Here is a 23,032-nt window from a genome sequence, read left to right as displayed (position 1 = left end):
CTCTTGTGCCTAAATTTAGATTTTTTTAGGGTTTTTTTTAGCTCCTTTTTACTGTCACTACTGATTTTGCTGTGTCTCTTGCTTAGCATCTTTATACTTCTCTTTGAGAAAGGATTGAAGGATTACTTTAAGATTGTAAAGGACGAAGTAAAATGAGATCAACTCCAAATACCAGCAAAATTTCTTTTGCCCTATTTTACCCTTCCCAACATTCAAATGGGTCAATACAGTAGATGGCCCATCAGATGAAAAGCATAAAAAAATAACAAAATGCCCCTCTGGTTTGGTGTGCCCTGAGCTCAGGAGTTCCTAACTTGTCCAAAGGCTGTGAAGATTTCCATCTTGCTTGTTCAGTGTCTGGACCACTGTGAAATGTTATGACCTGACTCAAGTCATATATTGTGCTTGAAGCTTATGTGGCTGCAGAGGATAAAATACAAAACTCATGCTGATAATGAAAGTACATTGAATTGCCATCTAAGGAATAATTAATTATTTTTACAAAATAAACCCCACCATGGTTGTGGACAAATACAATTTTTTAAACATAAATTACTTCAGGCCCTAACAGATACTTTTTATCACTTCAAAACAATTTGATAAGGTAATCATTAAATTCTTCCCTTTCCAAGTTGCTCTCTTGAGTGATTTCTCTGGATTATTCACATCATTATCTGTGATCTCTGGTGGCTTCCCACTCCCACATCCCCTCTTGGTACCAAATGCTAAGGACTGCCATGCTGGTCACTGCACTTTGTAGTACTTTTGTGTGGGCACTTGCTTTGGCATTATTGCCCTTTGCAGCACAGTCCTTGAGGCTGCTCTTGACATGTTATTATGTAAATTAATTTTGATGTTGCATTGTAGTTTCTGCTGTTCTTCATTCTGCAATTGTCTTGACAACAGATTTGCATAATCAGTGAGTAGTAATTTTTTTTAAATTTTGGTGTTCTGATTAGCTTGATTCAGATAAATAATAGAAAGTTGTGAAGATAATACAACGTGGCATGAACTGGTGAGAATGATTGTAAACACAACAAATAATACAAATGATGGAGTCAGGTTCAGTGATTATTTTTATAAAATGTAAGCAAGTGCTATTTCTGGTTTCAGTCTTCTTGCACTATGACAGCTGCTTGAAATCTAAACATACTGATTTATTCAAATATTAGTCACTCTCACTGCTTCCCAAACAAAGAGAAGGAAGCTTATTAATTTGTTTTCTGCCAGGATTTCTTGGTATGAAGGGAAAACAGATTCACAAATCTTACTTGAATTCTTCTTTCCTTTTTTCAGTCCAAAGGCAACCCTGTGGACCTGCAACTTTTTCATGGGCATGAAGGAATACCAAAGAAAACTGCTTATTAAATTCAATGTAGAGGACAATTTTTGAAGTTATAATTTTTTGGCTCTGCACATATTCCACCTCCCCACCTTTTATTTCCTTTCTTTCATTTCTAACTTCTGGTGGTGTCTGATAGAAGATAATTAAGTAAGAAATAGTAGCAATTAAAAAGCCAGTAGTGAAGTTCCTGTTCATGTTTTCTAGCCATTTTCTAGGTGTATTAGAAACCCATGGTTGTTTCTTTCTTAAGTGATCAAGTACATCTCTGCTTCCTGCTTGAGGAGTAATGTAGATACAACTGCCCTTTTCTAATCATCTCTGCAGGGCAGGACTTAATTCTGGCAGTGAAGCCAGGAAACATCAATTTGTACATCTTAAGAACAGAAGAGTTTCCTCAATAAGGAACCAGGGAGAGAGAGAATGAGAGAAACTCCTTAAAACAATCAGTTTAGGGCATTTGGTAGAGTAGCACTTTGTGTAATAGGACTGAAAGAGATTTAGTGGAGGATGAGTCATGAAATGCGCTAGGAAACGAAAGAAAGATGGAAAGCAGAAGAAAACAGAAAGCAGTAAGTAGGAAAGAAAAATAAATGACAGAGTGAAGAGTAGAAAAGTATATTTTGGAGACTAGAATAATGAGCAAAAAAACGTTCTGTGGACAAAGTAATCAAAAGGGTATTATCTGAGGAAATGCAGAAGTTTCTGGAAAAGTTGTCGACCAGAGTGAGTAACTGAAGGAATGCAAAGCATAGAAAAGATTGGAGAAGATATACAATCCAGACAGCTGAAGAAAAAAAGGCAAAATAATATTTACTTCTGAAATATTTCCATAAAATGGGTTTGGGGCATTTCTGTATTTAGCGGGCTTGGTATAGCATGGACAAAAGGGAGAAAATAGAGAACCATTGTTTGCACTCCTACTAGACTTGAAGAACAAAAGGAGTTGCACTTTTTTGTCTCAGAAAAGGCAAGTGGACAACATAGAGAGTGAGGAGCATTTGTTTCCGAGTTCTTGGTGCTTAACATTCTTTTAGCAGCATTGTGGGGACAGCTGAACCTTCTCACTAGGCAGGTGAAACAAGTGCCCATGCTGAGCCATGGCAAAGAGCACTTCTGACCTGCCTCACCTGGGATAGTGAGAGCTGAACTGACTGGGTGAAAATCTATGCTAAGCACCTAAATTCTAGCGCATCGTTGTGCTAGAATCCAGTGGCTTAAAAATGCAGTGGGACAGAATAGCTGTTAAAGTTCTGCTTGTATTTTGAAAGTAAACATCATGCTCAGTTAGATTTTCGTGGGTATTTTATACTATCAGAATTTCTCTTTGATTTATGCATGGTGGCATGGCAAATACTCTACCACTTTGATTTTTAATTCTTCAACAATTTAGTAATATTTCTATTACAATCCTTTCTGCATTAAGGATGCAAACAAGACTTGGATTTGAATAATAACTCTTGGAAAGCCGATAAACTGTCTATTCAGCTTTTCAGGCAATTGATTCTTCTAGGTGAGAGAAATGCTCTCTGTGAAGGAGGCATATATGAAATAGATTAGTATTGTCAGGTGATTTTTATTAATCATATCTTCAGACAACAGTGCAGAAGATGTTTCTGCATACTACAAAAATGTACAGAGAATATTATTAACTATTGATTACTCCAGCAGTGTTGACATTTAATGAGCAGTGATGTTTTGGTCTTTACACCAATTTGACTTTCAGTGGTATTCTTGTACTCTGTATAGATTTGTTTGGAATAATAAATTCACAGTTAAACAGGCTTTGTCTCCTAGTCAGTGGCCATTTAAGTAATCACTGGCTATTTCATGCTGAATATAGCCTATGTAGATGTCTCCCTTTACTCATAGTGCAGGGCAGAAGTTATTCCATGACTATAGCAAGAGAAACAAAGAGGAGTGATCCAGCTGGATTAAGCAAAATGATGACCAGCCAGCTCCTTCTTACATTTCAGTTATCATTTTGCCTCATTTCAGAAATTTGAAAAAATTAATGCCTTTATTTACCCTTGATTACTTGGTCAGAGGTTTTAGGTAGGACTTAGAACGAATACTTATAAATCCTACTCTACTTCCACCACTTTTTCCTTTCTCTCAAATACTAAGTCCTTCAAAGTCACTTGGTGGGCATAAGTCATGACTCGAGTAATTTCCAGTGCTGTTCTGCCCAGCACCTTGGTAGGGAGTTGTTCAAGGGACTCCCTCCCATACCTCTGCATTACAGGGAGATAGTTTTGGGAAAAAATAAGAGGGAGAAGGAGATAATGGGTTAATTTGTGTGGATAATGGAATTATTTGAGAAATGGATTCTCAAGATATTTCTCCTTAAGCCTTCAACAAACCTAAATAAAAGGGGCAGGAGAGATGTTTTTGTTTACTTGTGAAATGATGCAATGTAACTGATCAAAATGAAAGGGCAGCAACACTCAACAAATTTACAATAACCATAACTCCCTAAAGGTATTTAATTTTTTTATTTGATAAAACTAGTGCTACAATATGTGAGGGATGTAGCCCTTTGAGAAATGGTGGAGATTTTAATTATATTTGTTTTCTTTTTTTTTTTAATACAAAAAGAATCTTTTGTGTATAAAAAAAAAACACTTTATAAGTACCTTTATAAGCTCTGTGGATAAATCTTATCTAGTAGGTCTGGTTTGGTTTCCTTGATATAATAAAAGAAAATAAATTAAATTAGTGGTAGGAATTTAAGCACAGCTTTTGTCCAAAACTACTTGAATTTCCCTTCTGCACATCATTAACTGCAGAAAATAGGCTGTGCTCAGGCCATATCAACACACCTTCCATTTAGTTTCTTTCACTGGTGTATACTGTGATGGTTATCTTTTTAAGTGCAGAAACTTCAATTAGATTATCCACAGAACTTAGCAACTTTTTTTTCAGTAACACAAATTGTACTTCTTTGTATGTTTTACTGCCTTTACAAACTGTATGTTTACTGTTTTACACAAATTTTACTTCTATGTAAATGATCATATTTAGGTCAGTTTTCTAACATCTCTGTGTTACTGAGAGATCTGCATGGACTCTGTAGGTCAAATTATTTAATATATTTAGAATTTCCTTTCCTGATAAACAGTCTTATTCTATGACATACATTGTTAGAATAAATGAAGGAACAAGTTGGTGTCACCACAAAAATGTGAACTTTGAATGTGTTAAAAAAGGAAAAAAACAAAACTTTTTTATAAGATATTAAGCTAATAATTCTTGCACAAATTTCATTTTTATGTGCTGAAATTCCTTCCTTATCTCAAGAGAAGTCAAAGCAAATTGTTTAACTTTTTTTTTTCAGGAACTGCAGTTTGAGAGACTGACTCGAGAACTTGAGGCTGAACGTCAGATTGTGGCAAGCCAGCTGGAGAGATGTAAACTTGGATCAGAAACTGGAAGCATGAGCAGCATTAGGTAATGTACAAATTGTTGATATCTTTATAATTAGTAAATTGTGTTGCTGTTATGAATTATCACCAAGAACAAGTTTGATTTTTTTTTGTGAAAATAATATACACTAGGAAGCCTGAGATTTTAGTAGAGTTTGAAAATTTTCATTATGACCTGCTTTTTAAAAAGAAAATTTCTTTCAATTTTGTATCTTCTTTGTTCATGTAACAAAATAGTAGTCACATTTGGAATTCATTGATTTGCTGGAGTTTGAATGGATTATCAGCAACTTGTTTCCACCCCCAATACAGCTGTGATTTTCAGCTGAATATGTTTAGCTTCCTAATTGATGAGATGTACTGATAAGTTTTGTGAACCTGTTTAACCATAATTTTACCATTCAAGGTATTAAAAGGTTTAGAATGAATTATGTAAAGCTGCTGACCTGTCTTCAAAATGTCAGGTATATCTTCATCTTCATGAGGAGTTATAAGTCCCTCTCTTTGTGTGAACATTGGTTTACTCTAAGAAATTGTTCTGGTACGTCGTTTGGAGGATGACAAGTTTAGTTAAGAAAATGTAACAAAAGGAAACTGATCTCTTGGTGAATTTAGTGGAAGTGAAGACTTTGCATTTTTTAGCTTCTTCATGAGTGTTTTTCTTTGTTTTCTCAGTGAACCTAATAAATGGAACATGATGGTACTTGAGTTTCAAGAATTGAGAAAAAAATAAGTTGTATAGGCATGTGTTCTTTTTTATCAGTGGAAATATAAATAGATAATATTAAGTATAACATGCCAAACTTAGTGCAAGGTTTTATGTGATAATAGTAGCAAAAATACAAAAAATCATTGATTGCTTCCTCAGTTTAAGCAATTCAAACTACCCTTCAATCAAGTGAATGATTTTTCCATAAGTAAGAAATAATTATTCAGTAGAAGGCCAAAGATATAACAAAAATATGGAATGCAAGTTCAGTTAAAATGGCAGAAGTCAGAAAAATCTTTCACTAATTCAGTGTAAGCTGTACATGAAGTTGACTTAAATGTAAGCATTCTTAAGAAATCAGGTGAGAATTAACTCCTTAAGATAAACTCTTACTTTATGTAATGTTTGTCACCATCTAGATTTGTTAACGTTAGAGAAAGTATGTTACTTAAAATTATTTAGGCACGGCCTATATTGGCACGTCAAGTGTGCTTCTCTAGCACTTTAAATTTTACATATGTTATGACTGTATTTCAAGAAAGTTATCTGAAATACATTTGAGTAATAATGAGGTATGTTTGAATAATGCTGTTAATTTTAGGATTATTCTAGTCAGTGGTATGAAGGTTGGGAAATTTCTTGTTGTGCAGGAGATGTTTCCTTGGCGAACTTTTTTCTTAATGATAAATTTATACTTTTGAGTTATCAGTGATATCAAGGTCAGATGACTCTGAGTTCTGAGACTCCAGTTATTCAAGATGTTTAATAATTGGACTGCTAGTCTGTCTGTGAATAACAGAAGAATAATGGATTAGAATAACAGAAGAGATTTTATGCAAATTTTTGACATGTAATTTGCCCTTGAAATGTTTTACATATGCAGTTTCTAGCATTTCAGCTAAAAACATTTTAAGAAATACCTGAAATTTTGTTTTGCAGAAGATAACATCAAAAGCTTACAGTTGGATAACTGTCCTTAGACTTGGCAAGTGATGTAAAGAGGAAATAAATAATAATCTAATATTGTTGGGTTGTTGTTTATCCCATATGTATTAAATGAGTAATCTTCTGTCCAAAAAATTCTAAAACCTCATTAGAGGGGCTTAGAACTAACACAAATGCAAAATGAAGTCAAGTATCTTTCTGACTGCTGTGCTGACTTTCCAGTGGTCATCCAGATTTGAGAAAGTTTATTTAGCATTGTATTCTTTGACATATACTTGATCTGTAGTAATTTTTTAGGGGATTGGGGACTTTATTCAATAGGAATTTTGCTAAAAAGGACTTGAGCACATTCTTTTCAGGAACAGGTGGTTGGCTGTGAACCAAAGGCAGAATCAGTCGCTTCTGATAAAACTGAATAAAATGCTTAGACCAAAACTTGTGAACTCTTCCCTTCCCCAGTTTCCCTGTTGGCAGACTCTGAACAGTTCATTACTCAGCCTTCTGAGTATTAAAATTTCATTATGCATTCCATAAGGAGACAAGCCATGTTTTATGCTGCTCCATTTCTCTGGCTGAAGTGCTTATTCCTTCTGGGTCAGACCTATCAGTCTGTCACCCCTTTGGTTTGGGGGGCAATTAGATGCCAGCATATCTTTAGAGTTTTTCAATCTTTGATCATTTTAAGTACATGTTAAAGAAATGTACTGTTAGCAAATCCTTAAGTTTCTTTTTCATAGTCTTTATCACTGTTTTGAGCAGTTTCTTTGGGTTTTTGTTGTTTTGGGTTTTTTTTTTTTTTTTTTTGGAAAAGCCTTAATGTTCAAACTGAGGAGCATAGCTCAAGCCTAGCCTACTTTTCTTCTTTGAATACAGCATTTGCAAATTGGTCAGGCAATAGACTTTTTCTCAACTGCATTTCTACTTGCTACTGAAATTGGTAGAAGTGATGTGCCATTTGTTACTGAAAGTCTCTTGAATAGACTGGCATTTGTGCCTGAGTGACTGAAGCAATATGCTGAAGTTTCTGTATCTTACAAGTAGCAAAAATACAGTCTAACAAACTGAATAATGTGGAAAACATACCTGCTTTGTATATGCTTTTTTTCCAGTAAAGTTGATTCCCTTAGAAATGCCTGTGTTATTCACACTTCATTACCAGGAAACTTATGTTTTCCTTAGGTAGATACAATTTTTGCAAATTCACTGAAAATAAAAAGTACAGGAAGTCTAATTGATAAACCTATAAAATCCTTCATTTGAAGAAAATTGAAGAAATAGCTGGGATGCACTGTGCCATAGGTACACAGCTGTTGCTGTGTTGGTCAAGTAAAAAAAATTGCAATTATGATTTTCCTATACAGCTATCGGTGTTAGTTCTAATTTAGATGACTTTTTGTGAAAGGATGTATAGTAGTCTTTGTAGATATTTAATTTTAAGGATTGACAAATCCAGTAGCCTCATAAGAGGTGAGGCTGCTGGAACCTAGACTGCACAGACTGGGGAAATGGGCTGAATGAAACCTTATGAAGTTGAAATTCATAAATTATTTGCAAATGCATCTGGGATGGAGTATCCCCTTCTTACAACACAGGCAGGGATAGAAAACAGCTTTGCAGAAGAAGATCTTCAGGACTTTGGAGGTCTTTTCCAACCTAAGTGATTCTCTGAATTACTGTGATACTCAGTGATTCTCTGAGTCAGCAGTGTGTCCTTGCAGCAAAGGCCAGCTGCACCTTGGGCTGCAGCAGCAAAGGTGTAGCCAACAGATCAGGGCAAGTGATTCATCCCTTCTGTTTGAAGCTCTTGGGGATACACCTTGAGTGCCATATCCAGTTTTGGGCATCCCACTACAAGGAAGGCATCAGCATGCTGGAGCAGGTTCTATGCAGGGCTGCCAGGAAGACTAGAGAGCACCTGGGGTATGAAAAGAGGCTGAGGAAACAAGGGGTTTTAACTACAACAAGAGAGGGGTCAGAAGGGGCCAGCTTCTGACTGCAACCAGGTAAAGGAAGGATGTACAGAAGACAGGGCAAGAGTGTTCTCAGAGGTGCATTGGGATAGAATGATAGGTGATGGATGAAAGCTGGAACACAGAACATATTAATTAGCTGTAAGGTGTTTTTCAGAATCAGTTTGGTTAAACATTGTCACAGGTTGCACTGATAGATTCTAGAGTTCCCATCTATAGAGATGATAAGGACTTTCTGTTCCTACCTAAATTTTCCTGTGTTCTTTATTAGTATTTCTTCATAAATCCTGGGAATAGAGTTATATTAGTATTCTAGTATTCTCTTTTTCCCCATCAAATTCCAGGCTCCCCATAGTGATCATAGCATCAAGGCTGCCAGAATGCAAGAAGCATTTAGATAAGTCAGGCACATGGCCGGATTCTTGGGGCTGTCCTGTGCAGGGCCAGGAGTTGATGATCTTTGTGTGTCTCTTTGACTCAGGATATTCTATGATTCTATTCAAGTATTTCAGAAAAAAACCCTCTCTTATCTGAACTGGTGAATGTGTATTCTTTTGCCTATGAATGTGGGTATTAAAATAAGAATATAGATATTAAAACAAAGTTGAAAAATACATGGTTAGTATCGATTCTGGAGCTAAATATGACCCAAAAGGCAAAGATGTGTTTGTCATATTGTGAGGACAGGACAGAGTTTTTTTAATGCAAAGAGTTTGATCAACAGTCCTGTATAAAACACACTGCAACTTTCAAGTAAAATTTATACACCATCATACATTTAGAACATACATTTCAATACGTATTAGAAAATAGTTTAGCCTGCATTGTGGTTCTTTGTCAACTCAAGATTTATCAGTTAAATATGTTAAATTTTTTCATATTGGTTTGCTTACGGTAATATCTCCAAATGCTACTGGGAAGCTTTTAACTTGACAACAAAACTTAAAAAATCCTTCTAATTAAATGTAAATTAGAAAGCTAAATTTTAAAAAGAAAAAACAAGTCAACAATTATTGCAGAGCAGAATTAAAAAGGATCAGTGTTTTATCATTACCTATGAAAATGTCAATTAAAATGTTTGCACTTATTTTTTAAAGACAAGCCAATAGTATGGCTATTTTTAACAGAATTTTAAAAAGTGATGTTCTTTAAAGAGATGGGCATTTCACCAGGGGGAAGAGAAGATTTTGCTAAACTTGTCAGTGAATGTTGTAGCTCAAAATTCATCTCATTCTGCAATGTGTGTTTGCTTAGTAGTTCAGAAGCTGAATAAGCTTTGTTTTTTCTCACACTGTTGTTTATCATTGTGGATTGTGTAAAGCTTAACAATTCATACTTGGATGAACTTTTGTCAACTGAATTAATAAAAAAGTTTATCTGAAGTAAAATTAAAAATGGTTATAAAAGCAAGCAGGTTTTTGAAAATGTAAGATTCTGAAAATATTTGTCACAAATTCCACAGGTCAGAATTAATTTGCTGTGATAAGATAACATTTTGTAGGCATTTTTTTGTTGTGTCTTCCCCCCCTACCCTTTGTCTCACAATGATTTTATATTGCTATAAGTGACCAGGTCAGGTAGAACCTTTCAAAAAGATGCAGATTGCTCTACTCCTGAAGAGAGTTTTGTCAATGTTAAGCATGGTACTATCAGTTATATTTCTAGATCTTGTGCAAAGCTTATCGTGTGTGGGCTTGTGATAAAGCAAAACATCTTAGTAAAAATATGTTGTGGGTTTCAAGGTGAAGAGCTTAAAAACATCCTACCATTCTTTGCTAGGAAACCTAGTTTTGGTTATAATGCTGTTAAGCCAGAATGAAAATGAAATTAGCTGGAAGGAAGCATTCAATTAGAACAAAACAATGGGAAAATGTGCAAGAGTTTGTTGTACTAGAAGATTTTCATTAGCGTGTTTGCATTATTTGAGTTCTTTGCTATCTCTGGAAGGCATGAATCCAAAAAAATACCTTTAAAAAACACCACCACTGCCAAAAAACCAAAACAAAACAGCAAAACACAGAGATTCTCTTAAAAAAGTTGAAAAGATGGTATTTTTCTTACATTCAGAATCCTTAAAAGAGTTCATTTGTGTTATCTCAGAAGAAAAGAAACCGAAGCAGCCTTTGTCAGACCATAATTAAGAATGAACAATGTGGGTTTAATGTTTACCACTTTTTAAAAGGTTGATTTGGTTTGTTTTGTTGTTTTGATGTTTGTTTGGGTTGTTTTTCCTATGTCAGTTTTCAGCCTATAGCTTAACTAAGTCATTGAGGGATTCTTCCCTACACCATTCATCTTTTCCAGTAATTTACTGAGCTACCACAAAAAACGTTTTTGACTTTGTTGGGTTGCTAGGATTGCTAGCTGATGGTTGATAGTCACTGTGCTAATGTGTGCCCAGCTAGGTAATAGCTGGAATCCTTCTGAAAATAGCTGGAAGTACTTCTGAAAATTGGGTTACTGATTTCCATGCCCAGTCACAGCATTTAGACACTTCTCATGATGGGAAGATGGAGGGGTGGGTGCTGATCTCTTCACTGTTGTGAGCAGTGATAGGGCTCGAAACAACAGAAGCTGAGCCAGGGGAGGTTTAAGTTAGATATCAGGAAAAGGTTTTTCACACAGTGTGTGGCTGGGTGCTGGAACTGGCTCCCCAGGGAAGTGGTCACAGCACCAAGCCTGAGAGTTCAAAAAGTGCTCTCAAGCACATAGTTTGACTGTTTAGGTACCCTGCTCTGGGCCAGGAATTGGAAGACTTGATGATCTTTGTGGGTCACTTCCAACTCAGCCTATTCTATGTTTCTCTGATTCTGAAATCTTGGAAATCAGAATTTTGTGGAATATAATAAGTTATCCAGAAGTAGAATGGGCAGATTCTGCTTATTGTCATAACTGTTACAGTGTACCAGGCCTAATTTCCTACACAGTTTGACATCAATAGTTAATGTTTATTGTATGTCCAAAATTGAAGGAAATGGTTTTAAAAATACTGAGGTAAGAAATTGGTACAAGAGCGAAAAAATGAGATGAAGTCAAAGGTTGTACAATTTTTTTTTTTTTTGTATTTCCATTACTAGAATATTTGTAGCTTCTTTGTGCTGGTTCTCCACAATGAGACATATCAAGAAAACCTTTATTAGATTAGTCCTGTTATCCTCTGCCGAAAACTAACTGGTTTCATAGTTTTGGAGCAGATAAGCTTCTTTTGCAAGGCAAGCTTCTGTCTGTTCTGTAAGGCAAGTTTCCAGCATATGTCCAAACAATTGGCTTTGGTGTAATTTTGTTTTTTACGGTACATCCATATCTTTTACAGCAGTAGTATGGATCACATGATTCCCAGATAGATATGTCTCTGAAGGTTCAAACTCCAACAGGACTTTTAAAACACCCCTTCTACAAGATACTCTCCCTCTTTTTCTGCTTGCCTCCAGAGATACCATCTCTATGAGAGGAGTAACACAGTAATATTCAGCATTGCCAAACTCATTACACTGGCATGTTAATGAAATCAAGTATCAGATTTTTGTTTAATCTCAATAAAAAGAAGCTATGTGAGTAAGGATATGGATGTTTTTCCATCCTAAGAAAGGGTCTTAAAGTCTGAAAGCCTTATATGGGGCTGCCAATTGTCATTTAAATTCTCTCTCGAGTTTTTCATTATGTCTTCTGTTTTATTAATACGGAACATACAGGAATAACACAAGAAAAAGAACATAAGTAAAACCACAGAAAAGCAGAATGACAACAGAAAAAGCCGATACTTTACATACCAACTTTTACTGATATGTGAGCCAATGAAGACTGTACTTAATACTAAATTCTCTACCTTAGTGCACTTTTGGCATACTACTAAGTTACTTGAAAACTGTTTCCAAATTTTGCATTCACAATTTAAATGTGTTTTTGAAAGCCTGACACTTGGGGTATGGCTAATTTGAAATATGCATGGCACTGCTGATCTTAGGAAATATATTGTTAATGTAAAATTTGGTTATGTCTTCCAAAATGAAGTTCTGTGTTCAGCCTGCTGTTCACAAGCTGTTTGTTGAAAAGTCAGGACAATTCAGTTTATCATAAAGGGTTGATAAGCACTGTAGTAGTTTGCCCAAGGACACAATAATAAAAACTATCATTTGAAACTTAAAGATATGTAGAATATCTATCAAGAAGGGGGCCCGAGTGACAAAACTATTTCTCTGCAGCCTTTCTAGCTCTCCTTGCTGTGCACTGCTTTAATAATTTGATAGCATTATTTTTGTCCCCATCCTTCCTTATTGTATGTCAAAATGTTTTTGACAGGAAAAAGGAGGAAGACAAAACTGAGGATATACTGAGAGAAAAGGCCTTATTATTAAAAGTTCATGAATTTAGAGTGTTTGCAGGCAAGTTTGATAAAACTTCCCAGGAAAGTTCATTTTTAGTGCTTACTGCTTGTGAGTCAAAAGTTCTCGATAGTGATTTTGTGATATCTTAGATGTAGAATACAGCTGAGAACAAATCCTGTAACACGGTGCCAGTAAAAATGGCCATGGGCAATCGACATCAATCATTGAAACAAGTGTCCAAGGTGCTTCAAGGAGTCAGTTCTGAGAAACTATGGACAGAGGCAGAGTGCTATCTGTCGTTAAAGTTGCCTGCTGCTTTGTATAAAACCAGGATTTCAGTTGTTCCTTATTTTGATAAGCTGCACCTTCCAGGTTGAGTATTTCCTTTTCAAAATGCACGTACTGAAGTTTTGAAGGGAGTTTCAGCTAAGCAACTTTCTTGCTGTTTTTATAAATTTGCACCAAAGGACATTGCTGTTATCAGAGGAATTAAACATACCCTTGCACGGAGTTATGGAGCTAATTCCCTATTTTCCTAGAGTGCTTTTTGCTTTCTACCTAATCTGGTGTATGATGGGGCAGAATACTGGAGCTTGGAGGGAAGTCTCTTCAGTGTTATTCCATCCTTCCTTCCATGTTGTCAGGGTAAGGAGGTGTCCTTTGAGTCCAGTGGCAAGAGATTAAGAAGCAGATTTCCAGCTGCATTTAACATCCCAGTTAATGCATGTATGGGGGAAAGTAAGAGGGGAGGAACCTTTGTTCAAAATGTGGATGAGGCATCTGGTAGAATGCAAGTTCAGTCTATAAAGTGTAGATTGGTCAAAACTGGAGATTTGAGAAGTGAAGAGTGGGTTGAAGAAGGATGAGGAAAAAACAGGGGCAAAGTCTAGAGAAGAGCAGAAGTGGTGGATAGGGCAGAGGAGTCAGGGAGCTATGTTCTTTTCTTACAGCTGGAGGATCAAAGACTAAAGTTGCAAATACCCGTTTATCCTGGCTACTCAGTCTGAGAAATCTCAGAGTAATTACTGAACAGATCTTACTGGCTTCATTTGCTGCTATAAGCAGTCATCACATCCGTGTATCGGTTCCTGATCTGGTTATTAGGATCCCTGCATGTCTGGAAGGCTGTATAGAGAAATAAGAAGCAAAGAATGCCTGACAGGAACACAAATTAATCTTTACAGTAGCAACATTAGGCAGCAGAGCAATTCAACAAGTACCATTCCATTGGATTGCCTTCAGCTATTACAAGCAGAAAGATAGTTCTTTTCCTAATGCACATTTTGGAAGTTATGAAATCTCTTGGTCCTGTAAACAACAGTGTCCCTCCACACAAGCATGACTTATCCCTCAAGCAGTTTAGAAATGAAGTGGTCATGAAACAGAAGTTGTGTAACAATGCATTTGTACGAGGACTAAGTCAAAATGCAGCCAGCTGAAGGTGTCCCATAATTCCAGATATGCCTTTTTTCATGTGTGTGTTTCACCAGTGAAAACAACACCAATCTTATCGCTTTCTTGAGGAAAAAAATAAGTCTGATGATGAATTTCAAAGAAATATTTCAAATAACGTTTGCAGTCAGGCAGGGTAATTTCTCTCCCTTTACGACCCCTACCTTCTGCTTTTCACCATTTGACCTTGTGTAGACAAACTTGAGCTATGTATTGAACATCCACTCTTCTGATATCTTTCTTCTTCTCCACTGACTAAATTTAAGTTCCACCTAAATCACTAGAAACTGTAATTTGACAAAATGAAGCTCTTACCTCATGCTCTCAGTACTTCCTTGCTTTGGCAAGTCCTGCTCACCTTTCAGTGCAGATATGGGACCAGTTACTTAAGCTTGCAGCCAAACCCTCATCCTGGCTACTTTATCTATCCCTAGCAAATGATTAAGTTATTTTTCTGTTAAGGTGGCTTTGTTTGGGTTCTTGATTTTAATAAAAGCATAGTTGTTTTTTTTTTTTTTCCAATGCAATCCTAAGAAACTGATTTTCATTAGAAATCTATTGGTGGAAGTTACAGACTTCCCAGTAGTCATGGCTTTCAAAGATATACTCCTCTTGACAGTACTAATTTCTGCAGTCAGAGCAAAAGTGGATCTTCTGTTTTGCTATGATTTGTCTTGATAAAAAAGATGACTTTTTTCTATTTAGCTGTAGTGTTTGATACAGCAAATTTAAAACTTACCAATTCACTTAGAAAAACAATTTGGGGGTGGGGTTTTTTTTTCTGTCCTTTTACCCTAAATTTAGAAATTGACTGTTCTGTTGCTCTTAATTATTAGCTATTCTCTCCTTGCTCATATGTGATGATTGATCCTGATTATCCTTTGTGTTGTCCATATACTTTTCTGTTGGATTGACATGAACTTCTTAATGGTGCTGCTGCGACTGTGATTGTTCTGTAGTGGAAACTGAGCTATGCACTCTTTGATACTCAAGTATTTTGACTACCAGAAGTGCTCAGGAAGTATTACTAGTATATGTAGTTGAATTCCCTGAAAGGCATGAATGGACACAGTTCTATTCCACTGGCATCTCAGAACTGGATAGCAGTGTACCTTGAATGGCTAATTTTAGATGCTTTCTAGGCATGTTGCCTCTTCAGCAGTTAAGGAATATTTTATATTTCAATATATATTTCAATATGTTAAACTTAGAGGGGCTTAAATCCCTCATGCTTTCAACTCATCGATGTACTCTCAGCTATTGCTAATTGTGAATAAATACTGTGCCTCCTGCTGGCTTTCCTTTACCCCTTCTATTTTTACATTGTTCTCTACCCTGCTTGTTTGTACAAACAAATAATGAAAAAACCCAAAGACCAAAACCAACCACCCAACTAAAAAAACCAAACCCAAACAAAACCCAAAAACTTTTGCACACATCAAGTCACTGCTTCTTCACTCTCTATAGAGCAATATACCCCAACTCCCCAGGCATAGAGAAGGAAAATTTAGTATAAATGTTGCATTTATATGTCTGTTCTCTTATCCCAACTAGATCAAGATTATGTAGTTGAATTTTCTTTTTATTTAAATCTACTTTCTGAATTTTTTCTTGAAAGTCTTCAACATACATGTTATCACAAAGATGGCTGTGAGTGCAGCTGCAACAGAATTCATATCAAACTGAGTACAGTGTGAAGTTTGCCTAATTTTAAATATCCTATGAAAGTTACCTTAAATGTTCCCAATGGAGCTACTGACTTTTTTGACTGTATTCATGAATGGTTAGCAGGAGCCAGTGACTAACCTGAAAGGAATGTCTTCAGCTTAGATAAGAATGCTTTCTTCAAAGCTTATCAGAAAAAGCATTAAAAAAGTTTCAGGGCACCAGTAGCTGGTAGAAAAGCTTTAGTTTCAGGAGGACTTCAACAAGCTTGACAGCAACGGCATTTCTCTCCCCACCAGTGAATCCACAGTTTCAAGAAGATTAACTTGATAGTAGGTTCTATGGATTCTGGCCAGTATTTCCAGGCTCCCTTCTGGGTTTGAGCAATGCTCTCCAAACCTTTTTGTTTATGAGCCTCTATCAGTAAAACATTTTTGAGCATGCACCCACAATATATGGTTATTTATTTATCGATTACATTTGTGTACTACTGTATTAATATATTATGAACCTTATAAACCATAAAACCCCCAGAAATTTAAAAGTATGAGATAAAAATGAAGTAAACACAATTTTTAAAAAAATTATGTCTGTTTTATGTATTAATGGTACAAGAAGATTTTTTTCCTGCACTCCAGCGACTTGTCTCGTGAAATGCCTGGAGTATCTGCACCCCACTTTGGAGAGTGCTGGGATGGAGGACTAATCTCAAAGTAGTAATAACTTTTCTGTTGAAGAGTCTGATTGATGCCTTTTAGAAATAGTCCTGCTTTAGGTCAGGCTCTGCAAGAAAGGAGTCCAAGACAGTAGTGCTGGCAAGATAAGCAAGGGAGTTATAGATGGGCAGATGGGAGTTTCCCCCTCACCTAAACCATCTGAGAGCTGCAGTCCTCCTTTCACAGTATCAGGCACCCTGTAGGGAATGCAGCAGCAGCAGCTGCCACATCAAAGTTGTAGTTTTCTTCTTCTCCCCCTTCTTTCACTGCCTTTTTCCCTATTCTCACAGTGTGAAAGAGAGTCATCATTAATCTTTTAATTTTTGGTCTAGGTTTATGGGTATACTGAATAATATGTGCACAGTTATCTTTACAGTAGGTTCATGCCACACTTTGCGTGTAGGTATCAATACTTAAGGGATCTTGTCCTTAATGGCATGTATTGCCTGTATTGTGATTAGTTCCCTTCTGTAAACTGAGGCATGTATAGTTGGGGTGCTATTATGCCATTCCTTTTCACTTTTATATCACTCATGGAGAAATTTGTTTATTCTAAAAACCAGTTGTAAGTAGTATTTAAATCTGAATGCATTTCAACCACTTCAAGCTGAAACAGTAACAGCATTTCAGCAACATCGATCTGGCAGTGTTAGTCTATATGGAGCCACTTTAAGTCAGAACACCAGACTAGTAGATAGAGAACATTACAAGAATTTTCTTTATTACACTCATAGGACCCATTCAGTTATAATCAGTGCTTTGTAGTTCAGCTATCCAATTTTCCCCTTCTTGTTGATTCACTGAAAGCTCTGGCACATCTTTGGAAGCTCATGGCCAAATAATTTGTCAATGAAATGTATTGTATGTAAATGAATAAATGTAGCTGTTAGGATGAAATAATCATTGCAAATTCCTGATGAGAACAGAAGACCCTATTAATAATTTGAAGTAATCATCATCTCCACTTTCTTTCTTAGTCTGCTAAATATATTGCATCACAATATATTACATGTTGCTTCCTAGGGATATGTAAACGTAAGGGCATAAGGAACTCTGTATATTTATGAAAGGCTTTTGCAAAAAGCTTTCTGATTTCCTCCATCCAGTCCATGTTAATCGTGTTAAAGAAATGAGCCAGAGATGTAGCTTATCCATACATAATGTTTTTTATAAATCTGCTCTTGAAAAAGGAAGTGTACCTCATGCAGTAGATTCCAGAAGTTAATCTGAAACAGCTTCTGTAGCAGCATTTATGTTTCCCAACTTTTGTTTACAATTTAAAAAATACCTCAATTTAGATGTTGGAAGACTAGTGCTTTTATTATTGGGTATTTTCTCATCCACCTCTTCTCCATTCCTTTCCTCTCAACTTACATCCTTGTAGTGTTATCATTTAGTGCCATAATTAAGAAGCACTGTATTTATACTTGAAGAGAAAGACTTTAAGACTTCACCTTCCATGAGTCTTTGTTTTTGGCACTAATCTGAAGAGGACATTGTGCACTACCCTCCTTACCACTATAAAATCTAATTGTACTACAAGTCACTTTTGTTCTGATTTTGAACTGTTTTTAAAATCCATGTAAATCTTGCTATAGCCAACTGTACTAATAAAACCTAAAAATGGATTTATTTTAGTGGCTTCAGAATAAACAACTGTTTCAATATTAATCTCTGTTTCTTCAGCAAGACACTGGTACTATGTTGCTTTACTCCTTTGCAGTGAATTTAGATGACATTTTATATTCAGCTTAGAATAAAGGCCCCAGCAACAAAAAAAAAGGATATTGATACAATAACAGTAAATGCCCTTTGTCATGCTATTAAAATAATCTGTGACAGGAACCTCCTAACATCAAGGATATTTCAATAAGTGTGATTTTTATCCCTTGATGAATAAAAGTTAAAGAAGGCCCTGTTACCATGCATAATATAACCCTTGTCAGGATTTGATTATTTAAAGCATTTTTGATTATTTAAAGCATTTACTGAAGATATAAGTTATCAATTACTTTTATTTTGTTCAAAACAATGCAGGATACACATAGTGAAGAGATACAATTGTGGCTAGTCATTTAGAAAGATATGGTTAATGTAGAGTTTTGTGCATTAATGTTGACTTTAGTGAAAAACAGTACTACATTTACTGAATGTTTTGATAGCAACACATCCTTATTTAGGAGTGCAGCCAGCCTGGGGTACAGTTTTTTGGATTTTTTAATTTTTATTTTTACTCTATCCTGTTATAATTTAAAGCTATATTAAGTGATTCTAAGCAGTAATAATGCCAAATATTCTTAATCTAATCCAATTATTAAGATAGGATTGTAAAGGTTTATTTTGCTTTTTTCTTCAAATTATACACAGGAATAAGTTATTTTGATGTTACTGTTGGTGTTCAGAGTTCAAATGGCTTGAATTATCTTGTGAGATATAGCAGATCTCATGAAAGAAACTGCAATAATATTCTTAATGTCATTTTTGTACTTTTTGAAATGTCATATTTTCAATTTCTTCTGTATTTTTCTTTACATTTCAGTTCTAGTTTAGCTTTTTGTCATATTTATAACAGTTTTTTCCTCTCTCTCCTTTTCTCTTTTATTGATGTTACAAAGATGTAGGTCTTTTGATGAGCAGTGATCTGTTCTGTATGATTAAATGGTTTTGCCTCCCTGGAATGTCTGAGGTAAACAATTTACTTTATTGGAGTGATGTCATATTCATGAGGTTCAAGACCCAAGGGCCCTGAAGTCTTAATGCCCTCAAATCCTTACCAATTAACCCACTCTGAAAAACAAGGCGTGTCTAAAAGGACAGAGATTATTTTTCTCTGTTGATCATATCTGGTTCTCAACTAATCTAGGAGGAGATAACAGGATTTCCCAATCTACTTCCTTTAGAATCTCCATACCACTTTCTCTTTTGGCTTCAGAAGTATCTTGTCATTTGCTTCTGCAAGAACAATCAATTGCTTTATCCCCTTAAGCTTTTCCATCACTTCATGATGATGATAGGCCCCTCTATGTTCTGCTAATTTATTCAGTTCAATAATGGTTCCTGGGTCAGAATCGAGGGACACAAGAGAATAGGTATTGTAGTTTGGAAAAAATGGTAATGCTTTCATTGATACTGGCAGTGTGACTGAAAAAAGTACTTTCATGAAGGTCTGTCAGAAATATTACATGCTACATTTCTTGATAGTCACTATAAATAGAATATTATATGCAAACACATGCACTTATTGCAGCTCAAATTTTATGACTTTTAATGAAATGTGCTTGCCTTCCTGCCTTGGGTTCCTTTGAACTGCTCAGTTTGGAAGTCTTCCACTAATGTTGCTGAAGTTTTCAAGTAATCTATTAAAAAATTAATCCATTAAATCCATTTTGACTGATGTTTAATTTTATTGTAGAGAAACCTCAAAGGGGGATACCATGCAATGTGACTTGTAAGCAGGTAGCAAGCCTTTTAGTGGAAGATACAAATCTTGCAGCCAGTCTTGAATTCATTGACCGCTCATTAGTTTCAATGGTATTGCTTGGGTAAAGAAGTTAGAAAATTACCTTTGATTTTGCCTGTTGAAATGTTGCATCATTCTTATGAAAAAACTGTGGAAGCAGAACAAAAAGTAGTAAATCCATAATTGAAAGTACATTCTCTAGATTTGCTTCTGTATTTACTTTAACTTACTGTGTCATGGTTAGGCGTTAATCTCAAATTAAAACAAAACAGAAAAAACAAACAAAACCAGAAAAAAAACCCACCTTACAGCATTGCGTTGACATTGGTTCTTCTCGCAAGATGGAGTTGCAAGAGAAAGCAGAGGCTTCAAAACAACCTATACAGTCACAGTTAAATTTAAACAATATGTATTAAATTACAAGTTCTCTTGTGTGGAACTTGAGACCCCTGAATATCTGTAGGAATAAGATTGTAAAGAGCATCAGGGCAGAAATTCACGGTTATTTTCTAATGGACCATTTTTATGGTCCGAGGTGAAATCTTAATTGCTTTTTATAACACAATTTGAACAGATATAAATATTGAAGTTTTACTTGCCTGCTGAATTGTCATGCTTCTTTTTAAAAGGAAGGGACCTAGGTGCTGTACCCTGTGGAGACAAGTTGATTTCCTTCTTTCAGTTCTTTTGTTCCCATGTGCAGGGGAATGGGAAAAAAGAAGAAGGAAAAGAAGAAGAAGAAGAAATTTTAAAAAAGGAAAAAAGAGCTTTATTTGCATGGAGGAAGGGCAGGGATTGAATGAAGCATTCAGTTCTGCCAAGGCAGTCATTCTCTTCTCTGGCATCAGTACTCTGCCAAGATTGTCACACTGTGGTACCTCCTTTATTTTGAAGTTGGAGACTTTCTAAAACTAGAATCTTTTAGGTCTGTGGTTTTGCAGTGTGATAGCATGAAGCCTGATGGGAAGGATTCACCATGAACTACTGCCTGGAAAGGCTTGGCCAGTTCTCTTTGAAAAGAAAGCTTGCAGTGAAAGAAATGGCAACACAGGGGAGAAGCAATGAATGTGGCATAAAGTTACTTTACTTTTTGATAGGACAATAAGCACAGTTAATGTGACTTATCTTTTCCACTGTCATCTTGATGGCCTTTAGGTAGCATTAGGGGGCAAAGCTATTAATGTTAAGAAAAAAAGATTCAAATACATGAGGACACCCAGCCTCTTATGGGAAATACAGCATCTAAAATGGCATTGCTTACTTTCTGAATGCAGTTCAAAATGCCTTCAAATGCCAGTTTTGACTGCATTAGGTATTCCAAATACTGTGATAATTTTCCCAAGATATCTTTTTTTAAGTATGTTTAAACAAGCTCATAACATTATTAGAAGTTATGGCAACCATAGGGATTTCTGACTTTTAACATAGAAAAGAAATGCCTTACTGCTCAGTTTAATTTTTTTTCAATGTTGCAGCATATGATTATGTTCATATTTCATCTGAATTCATGAGCTGTAGAATATTTACTACTGGAAATATATTTTATGTAAATAGCTGTGTTTTTTTCTGAGAATCAAAATTATGTTTTCAATTAATGAAAATAATATCAGGCAGTTCTTTAAAAGTGATGTGAGTCCTTCACTGGTTTCCAGATTTTCTCTGAAATTTTAAACATGTTGTAAACATTTTAAACAAGTAAAAAACCTAAAAGCCCAAATGTTCCAAATAGTTTATTATTATTAAAGATAGCACTCAAATACATTCAAAATTGGGATATTTTGGATACTATGAGTTGTTCTACTGGTACTTGGGGAATAAAGGCAACTTTAAGATTTCTGTAGTGACTGGCTCTATGTGCCTTACAATCTCATTGCACTTGGCCACCACTTGTCCTGTCATGGAGTTCTGGGTGTCTGGTTTTAGCTCCATCACTGTCCGTTTAGCCAAGTTCTTTTCAACTGGAGGCCAACTGTGCCTTTTGGTTCTTACTTCACTTACGAATTTTTCATTGTTTTAATCTGTTTTGCACTTGATACTTTAAATTTATGCTTGCTCTTGTGTCATGGTAATGACATACCAGGGACAGTTGATGTACTGTAGCAAGGCACATGTCATTGCTCCCTTGTACACAGGATAACTGTGTAATAAAATGTAAGTGGTGTTAAGGAACAATCCCATTTCAGTGAAAGCTATAAAATTAATATATACATAGGGCTTTTACAGACATTTTTTGAGTAACTGTAAAGAAAAAGAGCTGTATCAAATGAAAAGGCCAGGAATTACTTAATGGGAACTATTTATGCATTCTCTGAAATAATTATACCTGAAAATCCTTTCTGAATGTATTCCAGTGCTTCACCTGCAGAAAATGTATAGTGCTTCTCTGATAGATAGTGTTGTCAGTTTTACCAAGTGTTGCAGCCAAGTAGCAATATATTTCTTCTCTCTGAGATATGTACAAGTTGACTGCACTTGCAGACTGGCTGTGAGAGTGACAGTGACACAGAACTTGCTTTTCAGTTTGCTTATGTTACTCCATAAACGTATAGGCAGGTCATGCTTGAAATGAATGTGTCACCATTACTTTGCTATACACTGGTATCTTTAATGTCATTTCCATTTCATTACCCTACCCAGAGCAGTTTAAGTTATCTGTGATAGCATTCTTTGTCTGCTGTCAACATACTATTGGTAAGGCATTCAGGGGCCAATGGAAAATAAATGAAGAGTGTGAGTATCCTTGCCCCTCTAGCAAGATGAATTCACAGAATGGTGTACTAATAATGCTCAAGTTTCTAGAAAACTTTCCATGTCTGTCCTGTAGACTAGCTTTCAGCCAGAAAATGTATGACACTGAGACCAAATGTCAGTGTCCTAAGGGCACAGAGCCAGTTAGTAGGTGTGCCTTTTCCAGTCCCATTTCCTTGATGAGCACTGAATGTCCATTGTAGGTAGCTGTGTCTTCAGCCTTGTGCATTGCTGTGTCACCTGGGTGGACTGTGAATATATGTTATGGGTAACTT

The 23,032-nt window shown here is 35.8% G+C and overlaps 1 protein-coding gene across 7 annotated transcripts in view; it reads left to right on the top strand.

Annotated features, from left to right (window-relative positions):
- The window catches only part of CTNND2 (catenin delta 2), a 638,637-nt gene that overhangs the window by 241,406 nt on the left and 374,199 nt on the right, over positions 1 to 23,032 (top strand). For all 7 annotated transcript variants that reach the window (XM_068196795.1, XM_068196789.1, XM_068196805.1 and 4 more), the window contains one exon: positions 4,680 to 4,792. In XM_068196795.1, coding sequence (XP_068052896.1) covers positions 4,680 to 4,792 — 113 coding nt within the window. The remainder of the gene's footprint in view (positions 1 to 4,679; positions 4,793 to 23,032) is intronic.

This window comes from Anomalospiza imberbis, chromosome 1 (assembly GCF_031753505.1).
Source record: "Anomalospiza imberbis isolate Cuckoo-Finch-1a 21T00152 chromosome 1, ASM3175350v1, whole genome shotgun sequence".
NCBI classification, from domain to species: Eukaryota; Metazoa; Chordata; class Aves; order Passeriformes; family Viduidae; genus Anomalospiza; species Anomalospiza imberbis.
The sequence above is the reverse complement of the archived record's forward strand: the minus strand, read 5'-3'. Positions and strand labels throughout refer to the sequence as shown.